General features: G+C 42.0%; 1 protein-coding gene across 3 annotated transcripts in view; it reads right to left on the reverse strand.

Annotated features, from left to right (window-relative positions):
* The window catches only part of rptor (regulatory associated protein of MTOR, complex 1), a 133,092-nt gene extending 121,772 nt beyond the window's left edge, over positions 1-11,320 (reverse strand). For all 3 annotated transcript variants that reach the window (XM_079159845.1, XM_079159846.1, XM_079159844.1), the window contains exons 1-2: positions 11,235-11,320; positions 9,723-9,897 (exon numbers count right to left, since the gene is read on the reverse strand). In XM_079159845.1, coding sequence (XP_079015971.1) covers positions 9,723-9,890 — 168 coding nt within the window. In that variant the 5' untranslated portion in view covers positions 9,891-9,897; positions 11,235-11,320. The remainder of the gene's footprint in view (positions 1-9,722; positions 9,898-11,234) is intronic.
* Between the last annotated feature and the right edge of the window lie 915 nt (positions 11,321-12,235).

The following is a 12,235-nucleotide window of genomic DNA, read 5'->3' on the forward strand; positions in this document are numbered from 1 at the left end:
CCAAAAGTTTATTCTAATTTTTATTTCAGTTAAGTCTGGACTACAAACAGTGGACAGACCGATGGACCAACAGAGCCATCCCGAAAGCGACACTGCTAACATGGCTGAAAAGTCGAAATGATGCATTCCCTGTCCATAGCTCAAAGTTGGAAAATCTCAATACTGGGGTTCAGAAATGACAACAACTGTGCACACACTGTACACGTACAACACTGTCACGTAGGTTAATGCAAGAGGGCCAAGTGACCTTTCACAGGTAGTGTGAGATACCGTCTCTGAGTGCAATGTAGACTTATAGAGCACACATGTGTACACAGTGGGTAACGTGACATCCCATGGCTGAGCAAGGCGAGTTGTTGTTGTGAAGGTAATTAAGGTGCCCTCTGCTTTCTCACCAACAGAGTAAAAGGTCAGCGTGCCAGTGGGACTCGGCGGGACAAGACATGCATCCTCAAAAAACACTCAAACACATACACATACACATACACAAACACACACACACACACCTTTGTTTTCACCTGACCTCCTCAACCCTCACCCTTTTCCCGTCTGCATTGTGTACCTCATGAACCCATTCCAATGACGTTTTCTGCTCGGGTACACATCTATATGTGCACAAGCCGTACGCTTGTAACTGTGAAAAATGAAACTATGGTGACCGGTCCATCACATAACTTACACTGCTTACAGTAGCGTGATGTTCCCCAACAACATCAACAGTCTACAGCCATGCTAGCAGCTCTGTGAGGCTCTTCTTAGGCAGAGCAGTGCTTTGAGCTAAGTGCTAACTTTTACAGTTGGTGGACAAAATAACACAGCCAGCCAATGGAAAATATGATTTTCAATGAATTGTTGATTTGCACTAGCAGTCTGTGCTTTAACAAAGGCCTGAGAATCCCTGCTTATGCATCTGATGTTTAGTCAAGAATAGTCCAAGAAGCCAGTGAACTTACTTCCCAAAGACGGCATTTATAGTTGAAATGGAATAAAGAAACCAACGAAGGCCAACGCAAGACTGACATAAGGTCTGTGGTTAACACAAGCTTCAGTGACTTTGTTTGTTCTACTACATAAAAAAGATGTCATCGTTGCAGCACTCTATATGGCAGGATAAGTACTTTAACCCTCACATCAAGGCAAAGCCAGAGGATGCCTCAGATACACACGTCTGTTGCCAACTTATTGATCTGTAATGGTACCTGCAAATCCAATGATAGCTCAAGAGTTGTTTCATGAACACCAAAAAGAGGCTAAAAGCCATCAATGGCCCCCCCCAGTCACCACATCTAAAGATGTTCACTTCCTTCATCCTTTAAAGAACTGGAGGCTTTCCTTCAAGAATGATCCCCCGACACACAGTGCAGGACCTCTGTGACTGAGAATTCAATGAAGACTCGAGCTCTTTGCATGGCAAAGGGGGGCCCTACTGCCATTTTATATCAAATAAAGAAAGGTGTGATGTAGTTAGATCCAGTGTATCTGTCATTGGAATAAATACGCAATGCGCATGTTAGTGTGCCTGTTCTCCATTAGTGTGCAGGGGCTGCAAAATATCTACACTAATATCTTGGGGAAAAAACCAAGACACAGACTCAAGTGGGAAGAACGTACCAGGACAGGTTTGCCCTTTAAAATTAAACCAGAGATGAGACGTTACTGTTCTGGCAGATAAAATGTCAAAGAAATCGGTTGACTCTCGAGAGGACATGGAAAGTTATTACACTAAAGACCAGAGGAAAGACGTCACGGTGATGGCAGCTAAAATGTCAAAGAAAGACGTTTGTGTGTGTATTTTAAAAACTGTATTTCTTACTCAATATACACAAAAGCTACAGAAATCAGGGCTTCACTAAGTAGAAGTGGAACTTGTGACTTGAGAGACTCATGGCACCACAGTGGCATCATGTGTTGAGCATGATTACAATTAAGTGACTCAAGATGGCGGGACAATTAAAATCTTAACGTAATCAGCCCTGATGAAATTACTTGTTTCCGACCAGCATCCAACACAAGCAATTTAGAATCAATTTGATATTAATTTGCATGAGAATAATACAGATGGATGAGGGAAAGGGTTTTTTTCTATTCCAGCTTATCGTCGTGGTGCAACGTGGCATTTGAGTGTGACGGCACACAGATGTGGTCCACATTATCCCCGTTGATTTATCTGCTCGTTTATTCCACATATTACCTTCATGCACAATGGAAATAAAAACAGTGAAAACAAAAACAAGGAGTTCATTTATCAACAAGGTTTGGGAAAAGCTGGTTGGCTACGAGGTGGTAAACGATGAATTGCTTTCTACCCTGAGGGAAAACTGGCCCTCGTGACGGTTCGGCCTGGCTCGACAACTCTAAGACAAACCACGCGACTTCATTCATGAAAAAGTCGAATGTAATTACATTAATTGAGTGGAGTGCGAGTGTTCCTTCTTCCTGTCACTGTTGATATTGATGCACATGAGTGATGTTTTAAGTCATAACGTCACCTGCTGAGGATCGTCAGGTTTTTGCGAGCGGAGATTTGCCGATGGAGGTGTAATTTGGAGTCACCTGCTACAAATGAGGGCTAAAAAGCATAAGACTGACGGCTAATGTCGAGTGTTTAACAAGTCTTGACTCCCTAGTTCGAGCACGTCAGACTTGATTCCTCCCACTGAGTAAGTTGGCAAAACTACCATGGATTGTAAATCACAAAGATCTTACTGCTGTAGTCTAAAAGACTGTCTAATAAAGACTAATGCACTTTAAGATTAGTTGTCAAAGATACAAACAGGAATACAGGACGGCTTGTGTCCTTGAATGCATCTGCTTTGTTTGAATGTGCCGTGTGTATAAACAAATTATTTGTCAAGTTTATTTCCTCCAATTTTGGGCATTGACAATCCACAGTTGTTGTGTTTCCCATAAATTGTGGGAAAAAATGGTTGTCATGGTTTTCATCCGCCGATGAAAACCATGAGATGCAAAACTCTTAAAGCTAGTCGGTGGAAACTTTACATTTTTTTGGGAGTTTTGTTTTTATAAACTGCTATTTTCCAAGGTCAAGAATGAACTTTCTCGCTCAAATTAGACTTGAATTCAGGTTGTTGTTACTGAAGGCTCGAGTAGTGAGCAGCACACGTCTCAGTGCTCACCTTCTACCACACAGGTAACACGTTCTTTATTCGTCTGCCAACCTTAGGAACCCTCTGACCTGCTTGACTCACTGCAAGTCATATCTTGCTAACTCACATCAACCGATAAGCACACAGCTTCATAAATCCCAAGCCACTGAATTTAAAATTGTGGAAACAACAACTTTGTTTTTATTGTAAAATTGATGAAATTAGAGCTACAGTTGGTAATCCCCTTGTATCCAGACAGCCTTCAATAAATCAAATGCTCTTACAAAAAAAATGCTCCAATCATTCCTTTCAGCCTTCAAATAATGATTGGACGGGCTACCTGCCTGCCTGCCTGCACGTATTCTGCTTATGCGCTCACTGCCTGTCACATGAGTGTCATCAACTAACAATAGTTGTTTACATTCATACATACAGTTATATCCATAATGATCATTTTTGGGAAAGTGGCTTTGGAGGGAGGCCTGAAAGGATGGGGTGTCAGTGTTGCTGACTTAGCGACTTTCTCGCTAGATTTAGTGACTTTTGGAGCGAGTGCTGCTCGCTACTTTCATTGGGAAAGGGTTGGCTGGGTTTTTCAGTTAGATAATTTTGAAAAACCAAGGGTACGCCTGCTAGTTTCTCTAGTTTCTCAAGTGAGCCGTACAAAGTCTGCTTGGGAGAGCTTTGATTTCAGATCTACTGTATATTCTCTACCCTTTTATACAACGTTGGAAAGGAATTTAAAGAAAGAAATAGAGCCGAAATTGATTAGTGGATTGACAAAATTAAATACTTTGACACTTTTTCACTATTCTGAACAATGAAAAATATAGTTGATGGATTAATCAACAATGAAATGATCATCTGCAGCACTAGAAAAAGCACCCAGAGACAGTAGGACTGCAAACATAAAGAAAGCTAAGCAGGGTAGAAGGAGAGCAAAGCGAGGGTTCCCACTGTGAACAAACACCTCGTGACCATTTTATCAAAGTCTGTTAATTTAACCAATCAGATCTTAAAGGAAAGTATTCTAGACCTGATGGATTTACAGTAATTAATGAATCTGTGCGAGTAGAAAGAAGGTAGAGCCACGAGACATGCATGTGCTGCATGCGAGTGGTGTGGATGCATGTCTTCCTGTTTGTGCATATAATTGGTCGCCCTCCTCCTCTCATTAATAACTGCATGGGACTCCAGGGGACTTTACAGACTTTTCCCTCTACGCCCTTTGAGGACTCCCTTAATGCCCCCAGCACCGCTTGCTGCGTCGATCAATGGCCCCTGATTATTCCATTTGTTAGGTCCACAATAAATGAAGGTCATAAAAATGGTGGAGAGCATCAATCTCCTCCAGGCGTGCCATAAATAGCCCGGCAGCAACAAGTCAGATATTGGACGCTTCAGCTGAAAGCCGAGAGAGACTGCTCATGAAAGTTCCCAGGAGAGGCCCTGTACAGCAGACACACTGCATACTTTCTCAGGCACCGCCCTACTCCTTCCTCACATCGTTACACACATTAAAATACTGAAAGACAATCATCTCCAAATGAGCAAAACGTATAATGTTACAATTAACATAGGTGTTAGAAATAAAACAATTTGAAGAGAGGCAAGTCAAAGTTGACTTCAAGCAATTTGACCTCTTGCTAGAAAGTGAAAAAATATATATTAACGTTGAACCCTGCATTTCCCCTGTGCTCGAGACAACTTTTCTCATTGAATGTAAAAACAAAGGAAAAATGAAGTGATGCATTAATAGTGACAAACCTATGTGCCAGTTCTGTTCCCCTTGGCCACGATGAAATGAACGGCCTCAACTAGGACACGATGCCTCGACCTCTTCAGCTCAGGAATATGCATGAACATTAAAGGTTTGTTAAAGTGGCATTTAACGATGTAAAGGGACGTGTAGCAGAAGTTACGGAAGGAGCAACTGTGGCTCAGTGGGAGAGCGGGTCGTCCTTCATTCAGAGGATCTGTGATTCGATTAGTCAATGTCGATGTGTCCTTGGGCAAGACACTTTATCCCAAAAATTGGTAGCCCCCATCACCAGTGTATGAATGGGTGTGAATGACATGTAGTGTTAAAGCGCTTCGAGTGGTCTGAAGAAAAGCGCTACACAAGCACAAATCTAACTTGATGAATAAAGAGTTTATTTCGATCAAATTGTTGAAACAGTGGAAAGAAAAAAATGTTGGCGAGTTTTATTTTGTTTCTGTCGAGTATGAATGAAGTGTGTTTTACGACGCACCGCCACTGAAGGGTCGCACACGACGGAAAAGCGACGAACTGACCGTGCCGCACACATTTTACCGGCGCCTGCTGGTAGCGTTACTATCTGGCCACGGCGGTAAAATATATTTTCGGTTGATTGGTCTATCGGTCGACCTCTGGTAATTATTTCTGGTCCCTTGCAAATACATTCTGTTTTTACGGCTCTGTGGCTGAAAGTCTATATTCTGCCTGATGAACTGTGTACATTGATTCAATTCAACTAATGATGTAAACAATAAAGTGGCACAGACCACCCGTCTCATTTCCACATTATTACAATGGGCTTGGATATTGATTACTTATTGATTTCATTTTTCCTAAGTGGAGAAACCAAGCAGGCAACGCATGAGAGCAAGTTACAGGTCATCTGGGAACCATCGGCAGCCACAGTGGCTCACTCCGCCTCCATAAATCAAGTACGATTGTCCACCTGATGATAAATCATAACTCAACTAACATTCAATAGATGAACAGAGTTAAAATCACAGTCCTGCTAAAAAAAACAAAAGACTGCCTTGAGCCATTTTGTCAAAAAAAAAAAATCTCAGGGAAGAACATGTTTGTACAAACAATTAAACATTCTGCTATAACTAAGTGTGTCAACAACAATGTGCTGTTTCTGTGGTAATTACAACACCGCTGTGGGCACCAGGGAAGAGAAAGGCAACAACGAGGCCACTGAAACACTAAAATAACAACATTATGAATCCTAGTTAAAGAAAAGCCTTGTTGTGTGTCTGATAGTGAGAAAAAAAAAGGAATACAACATGTGTATAGACACAATAGTGTACCATGTTTTGAGTCTTTGATTATTTTAGAGATATGACATTTACAGATTTAGCTTCTGATTTTTCTGTTTATATGATTATTTTTTTGCATTTGTATATTCTCGGAAAGATAAAGAGGCACAGATTTATAATTTTTGTTGGGACATTGAATAGACCTTTATTCTGTTAGTAAACATGATGAGGTATTCTGCGGGTGGAGCCACTCCCACAGAATAATCATAATGGACGTAAACAACGAGCATGGCTACGTTCGCACTCACAGCTGTCACGCTAGCATCTTGTGGAACAAGTGCGCAGGTGTGTAGTCTTATTACAGTCCTCTAACAGCCACAGATACCGGCTGTCAAATGTTTTTGAAGACATTTACCAAACCTAGCCTTAATTGTTAATTACAAAAAATACACTTGGTGCCACTGACGTCAACATAAATCAGCACAGGGCTGTTTCTCCTGTTCTAACTTTGTACTGACTACAATGTCAGTGGATGAAGGCGATCGGGCTGAAAACCAGTGTAACACCTGCGGATCGACGATGGTGAAAGCCTGTGCTGCAATCATCTTATCTTATCAGGTTCGGGTTCATGTTGGTTTGCTAGCACCATGGTGACATCTTGTTCTATGTTCACTGTGAGTCTGAGAATGAAAATGTGCCTCAAACAACTAAATACCCCAAATGTGTTTGTTTTTTTTCGTGATGGGGACTAAATCAATACCAAGTGAAATCAATGCAAACCTAATCTTGCTCATTTACTTCCCGTCAAGCCGACTGCTTTAATTCCACACTGCAGCCTTTATTGAGCCGTCAACAGGATAATTAGAACCACACCTCTGATCTTAATTTATTTTACTGCACGTAACAATGCAGTCAGAAATAATACTTCATGCCCTCTTGATAGCTGTCTAATCAACAGTTAGGGAGCTTTTTATTCCTGAAAGGAGCCACTTGTCTTCTGAAGTAAGCCCTGACCTTGAGTCTAATGTACAACAATGACAGCTATTCATGCAGTACATCTAAAAACTGTTATTATTCAACTTGGCAGGAGCAGCAAAGGTACACACAATCCTGCTGCAAACACAGCGGGACACACAAACAGCAGTGAGCAGTTGCAACACAAACACACACATACACACACATCTGAATAGCTTTCATTGGCCCAAGAGGGGAATAAACGCACCATTCTGATCAATGAGCCTTGTAGTTGTACAGCCTCTCTCCTCCTGTCTTCACCCAGAGATAACTCTGAGTGGGATTTTGAGTGTGTGTGAGATTGTAATTGTGCGTGTATATGTCCACAAGAGCAAGACCTATGATTTCCCACAGTGCAGGACATCATTTACAGCCCACTTGTAAGCCTCAAGCTGCACGCTTCTCTCACCACGATCAGCTGTCCACATACCAACGTGCTCGATATCCTCACTGTGAAAGATACTGCCCATCACCTTAAATCATCCAAAGCAGTTATGTGATCATCCCCACATGAAAAACAAAAGTATAAAACTGCAGCATAACATTCTGGGCCTTGAAATTTACTCTTCCCGTCTGCGTGGTGTTTCTGTTGATTTTGTCAACAGGAGCAAACCCACAACAATAACACAATAAAGCTTAAAATGTAAATTAACGCAGCAGAGTGCAGTGTCATTACGCACGACATTCATTGAATCAGACTGCTATAAAGTAAAGACACAAACCACACCGGTCAGTTATAATATTCTGCGAAATGCATTACGAAGCAAATGCTGCTGAATCACATGTTAAGATATGATTTAATAATTCACAACATGTTTGTTTTTACTTTGCTCCGCTCCGCTCTTTGCCTGATAACAGACAGAACTGTCGTTACACTGGAGTGGGCGGATTCAAAGGTCCTAAAAGGTCCTGGAGGCAATGTCAGGCTGAAGATGGAAAAGCAGTTCTCAATTTTGTCAGATATCAGGCAAGGCAATTTTGGCATCGGAAGCATTCTGGTTTCGGTGAGTCGTCTGGGAAGCGTTGACCAATCACGTTAGAACAGGCTTTGGTTGCATGCAGGAGAGCAAAAGAGGTGCGCTATCGTTTGATGATGATTTCGCTTTTTTGGGGGGTTTAAAAATGAGCTTGTAAACCGACTACTTCAGAAGTAATCCTGTTGATTCTCAACTCCAACTCCAGTCTAGCGTCTCAAGTTGGCAATAGGACTGTAAACAATGAGCAGCAAATGGAAAAGGAAGTCTTGGCCTGGATATGCGCTGGCCAAGACAAATAAAAACAGAAATAATCTGTCTCAACACTAATAGCCGATGCAGAGATTGATGACAACACAACTAAACACTAATCCTAAGAACCACCCTCAATTTTCTTACTAGTGATTATTTGTGCTAAAAAGTGCAACAAAAATAAGTCAACAACAAGCTGGTTCTGCATCCATGGCCATTCATATTATTCAACAAAAGATAATAATGAAAAAAGAACAACATTCAAATCCATCATTTTGCAATTACCACCATCTTAAACAATGGATTAGAACCCATGCCAGCATTACATTCAAAGCTAAACTCTACCTGTATAAAACACAAAAAGCTCTCTTTTGTCGCAGCTCTTTGAGCATAGAAATGTTGAAGGACGCATTCTTCTATAAGTGTACAAATGAGGGTCTACGGCCCTGGAAATGCTCTGAGCAATGAAAAATGTTACTCCATTGATTTAGCATGACTTCCTGACAAAAAGGCCCATTTCAGCCGGCTCCTATTACCCCTTAAATCACCACCAGGGTCACATTTAATGATGTCGTCTTATTAAACATTTGCCAGAAGCTTCACACTGCCAGGCACTGTGATGTAATTCCACTCGTGTCTTAACAGCAGCGAGGTGATACATTTCCGTTTGGTGAATTTTTACAATAAGTGCAGAGTTTGTTCGGGTAACGTACGACAGCGTAGCCTTTGCCATCATTATAATGGTAGTGCTCTGTAGCCACGAGGCAATGAAAGAATCAGGTTGGTAGCACTGCGGTGAATGAAACGACAGCTTTATGAGAGCTGAAACACACTGTGACCATTCATGGGACTCAGCTTTGAGGTTCCCCTGTCGAAGCGTAGTGCGGGTAGCCTCCAGCTGAATGAAATGAATTGGCACTATAATAAAGACGAGGGTAGGCAATGATTTGTCGCTGCGTCCTGGCTGTTAAAAGAATGATGTTGCCTTAAAGTGAAGTGTGAAGAATTGGTGCATTTGATTTGTTTCTTTAATGGATTGAGATTTGAGAGAAGTGACACTGTGGATGGCCAATTTACCAATCCTAAGCGTCACCCTTTACCTTACACAATCAAGCACCAACTGGGATGACCTCAGTCATCTATCAACACTGGTGTCTTGGCTGCTCAGCTCCCACAGGAACATTACAAACCACATATCTCTCACATCTGTACGGTACATATGAAGCTACAGCCAGACGTCGGTAAGCTTAGTTTAGCATTGAGACTGAAAATAGGGCGAACCAGCACAAAGAGAGCCACAGCCTCCACAACACACATCCTTAACATGCTGAACTACTCCATAGATGAGCAGAAACATTACCCTGTCCTTCATCCTCCAGCTCTGTGCTAAAGCCTTGGAGCCCTCAATCTTCTCAGAGTGCCGTTTCTTCATGAAGGCCAGGGGAAGTTTCCAGTCATTCATGTCGGCCTCCTCTTCCTCGGCGAGGCCCACGGCCGGAGAATGAAGTATATCCGAGTCCATTTTCATCAGGGCCCTGCAGGGGAGAGCTCTCGTTAGTAACACACATTTGATGAATTTCCGTCGCTCCATGCTGTGCAGTCGTGTTGGTAAGCTAACCAACAATATGATAACTTTAGCTGCGGCTCGTACTTTACTCTCACAATAACAAAGAAAATGACCGATACATTTGTCCCTCACTACTCAACTGTTATCAGTGTAACATAAACCTGAAAATAAAAGACCACCTGAAAGCATGTGTATACATAAGGAAGGCATTGGCAGAACCAAAGAGTCTGTGTAGCCACGCTACAGGGACTCGACCAACATGAGACACTTAAATGTGGTGGTGGATCACAAATAATCCATGAGAGTGAAAACTACATACTGGACACCTTACCATGTAATGACAGTAACCTTATTTACTGACATCATTTTTAATAAAATGGTAAAAATAGACTAATAAAAGTGGTGCTGCTTGGGTTTTGAATTTTCTCTGATCCTTAAAGGATATAAAAAAAAAAAAGTAGGTTCACAGGCCTTAAACAACACATTACCTAACTTCCACCTAAAGAGCTTTTTGTGCCGTTGTGATGTTTCGAGCATAAGAGTCTTCCTGCAGAGAAAGTGAGCTTTGAAATGCTTCAACCAATGTAAGTGTGCAGATATTACAATACTGGTGAAGCATGTACTTAGTAACTGTAGAAGCAAAAAGACACCAGTGGACAAGTTGCAATACTGAAAATTGATTATCTGAAAAACCACAATGGCTGCTGAGCTTCCAGTGTTATGACCTTAAACCAAAAATAGTCCCGTCAGGTCATGTGATGGTGGTTATGAGTCACGTTTAATGCACCGCTGTAAATCTGCTGCATGAAGGAGAATCACAACAACAACAACTGAAACCAAACCCACTCTCTGGAGCTCTGCAGTGTAGTATCCCGCTTACTATCACTCCGTCACGGAGAGAACAACACCTGGATGATGTCATGGTGGGGCTAACCGCTGACCACGTGAGCACTGCTCCAGCCACAGATGGGGAGCTAGTTTGGTTAAGTGTTGCGTGCGCCTACAACCATGTAAATACGGATATGCTGTGATTAACTTGGTTCACAGCTGGAGCTCTTTGCTAGCGAGCAACCGGCGGGACAGTTAACGTTAGCCCAGCTAGCTCAATGCTAGCTACACTACCGCGGCTCTCATTTGACAGCTGGCTCTGGCTATTGCAGTCAGCAGTCACACTGCAGGAGAAGCTAGTGCTATTTAAAGCGAAGCCACATGAACAGAGCCTGATAATATAAGATAAGTGAAACCGGGCAGATGTGCAGAAATGGCGCTAGTTGTGGCATAGAAGTGTGCAGATGCGTGCGAGACCTTGGTGCGGTGGGATTATCAACCCGGGCAGCAGAACCTCTTCGTCTCCGGACGATGACAGATACGGTCGCACAAACAATCCTGGTCAGAAAATTGTAGGGCAGCGTCCACAACCTGTATAGTATGTCAAACCCGTCAAGTCCGAGTTGGACGGGTGAGTGTTTGCAGGGGAATCTGCGGCTCCTCTCCCCACGGCTCTTCGCTATGGGAAGGGGCTGGAGACGAGGCCCATCTTCACGCAGACAGTCTGCCACAGCCACACGAAGCACCGGCCACACTTATCGATGACTGGGATCGTGGGGTCTTCTTCTACAAACCAGCGACCCTGGTAGCTGATTTGGTGCGACGGTTTTCTTGGAAATCACACACAATCCCGAGAATTTCTCCGGAGAGGCACTTTTTCAGCACTTCTGCAAGGGCGCAGCCATCTTGGGTTGCACCCAGAATGCACTGTTGGGGCGACGAGGCTGTCATGAAACGTCACCGGCCTGTTCCTGTCACACACCGAAACACATACTAACTTCAACGTATAAACACTAAACATGTAATTAAACTGTTCAACCGTGCGGCGAACTCTTTCCAGAATAATAATGCTTTTTTTTCTTATTGTGATCTTATATCATTGAAGTTTATTTATCCCAATTCTTTATTATTATTATTGGTGTTGTTATTATTTATCTAAATAGATATTCCAGTTTCTCTGTACCATTGAGTTCATGACTGCAATGTTTGTATATTTAAATGTTTTTCAAACCTTAGTTAACATTAAAGTATATCTTATATCTACTGATATTTTGACTCTTTACTAATATGGATGTAAATTCTGAAAATTAACATTTTAAATTGTATTGCTAGTTTTTGGTTAAAAGTATGAAAATGGGACCCAGAGATATTTTTGTTACTGTAATAATCTGAATGAGTAATTATTTTATACACCGATTAAAACTAATATTTTACAATGACTTGACATTTGTGGAACTCTTCAAAATTGCATTAAACAA

Source organism: Pholis gunnellus (genome assembly GCF_910591455.1).
Source record: "Pholis gunnellus genome assembly, chromosome: 5".
NCBI classification, from domain to species: domain Eukaryota; kingdom Metazoa; phylum Chordata; class Actinopteri; order Perciformes; family Pholidae; genus Pholis; species Pholis gunnellus.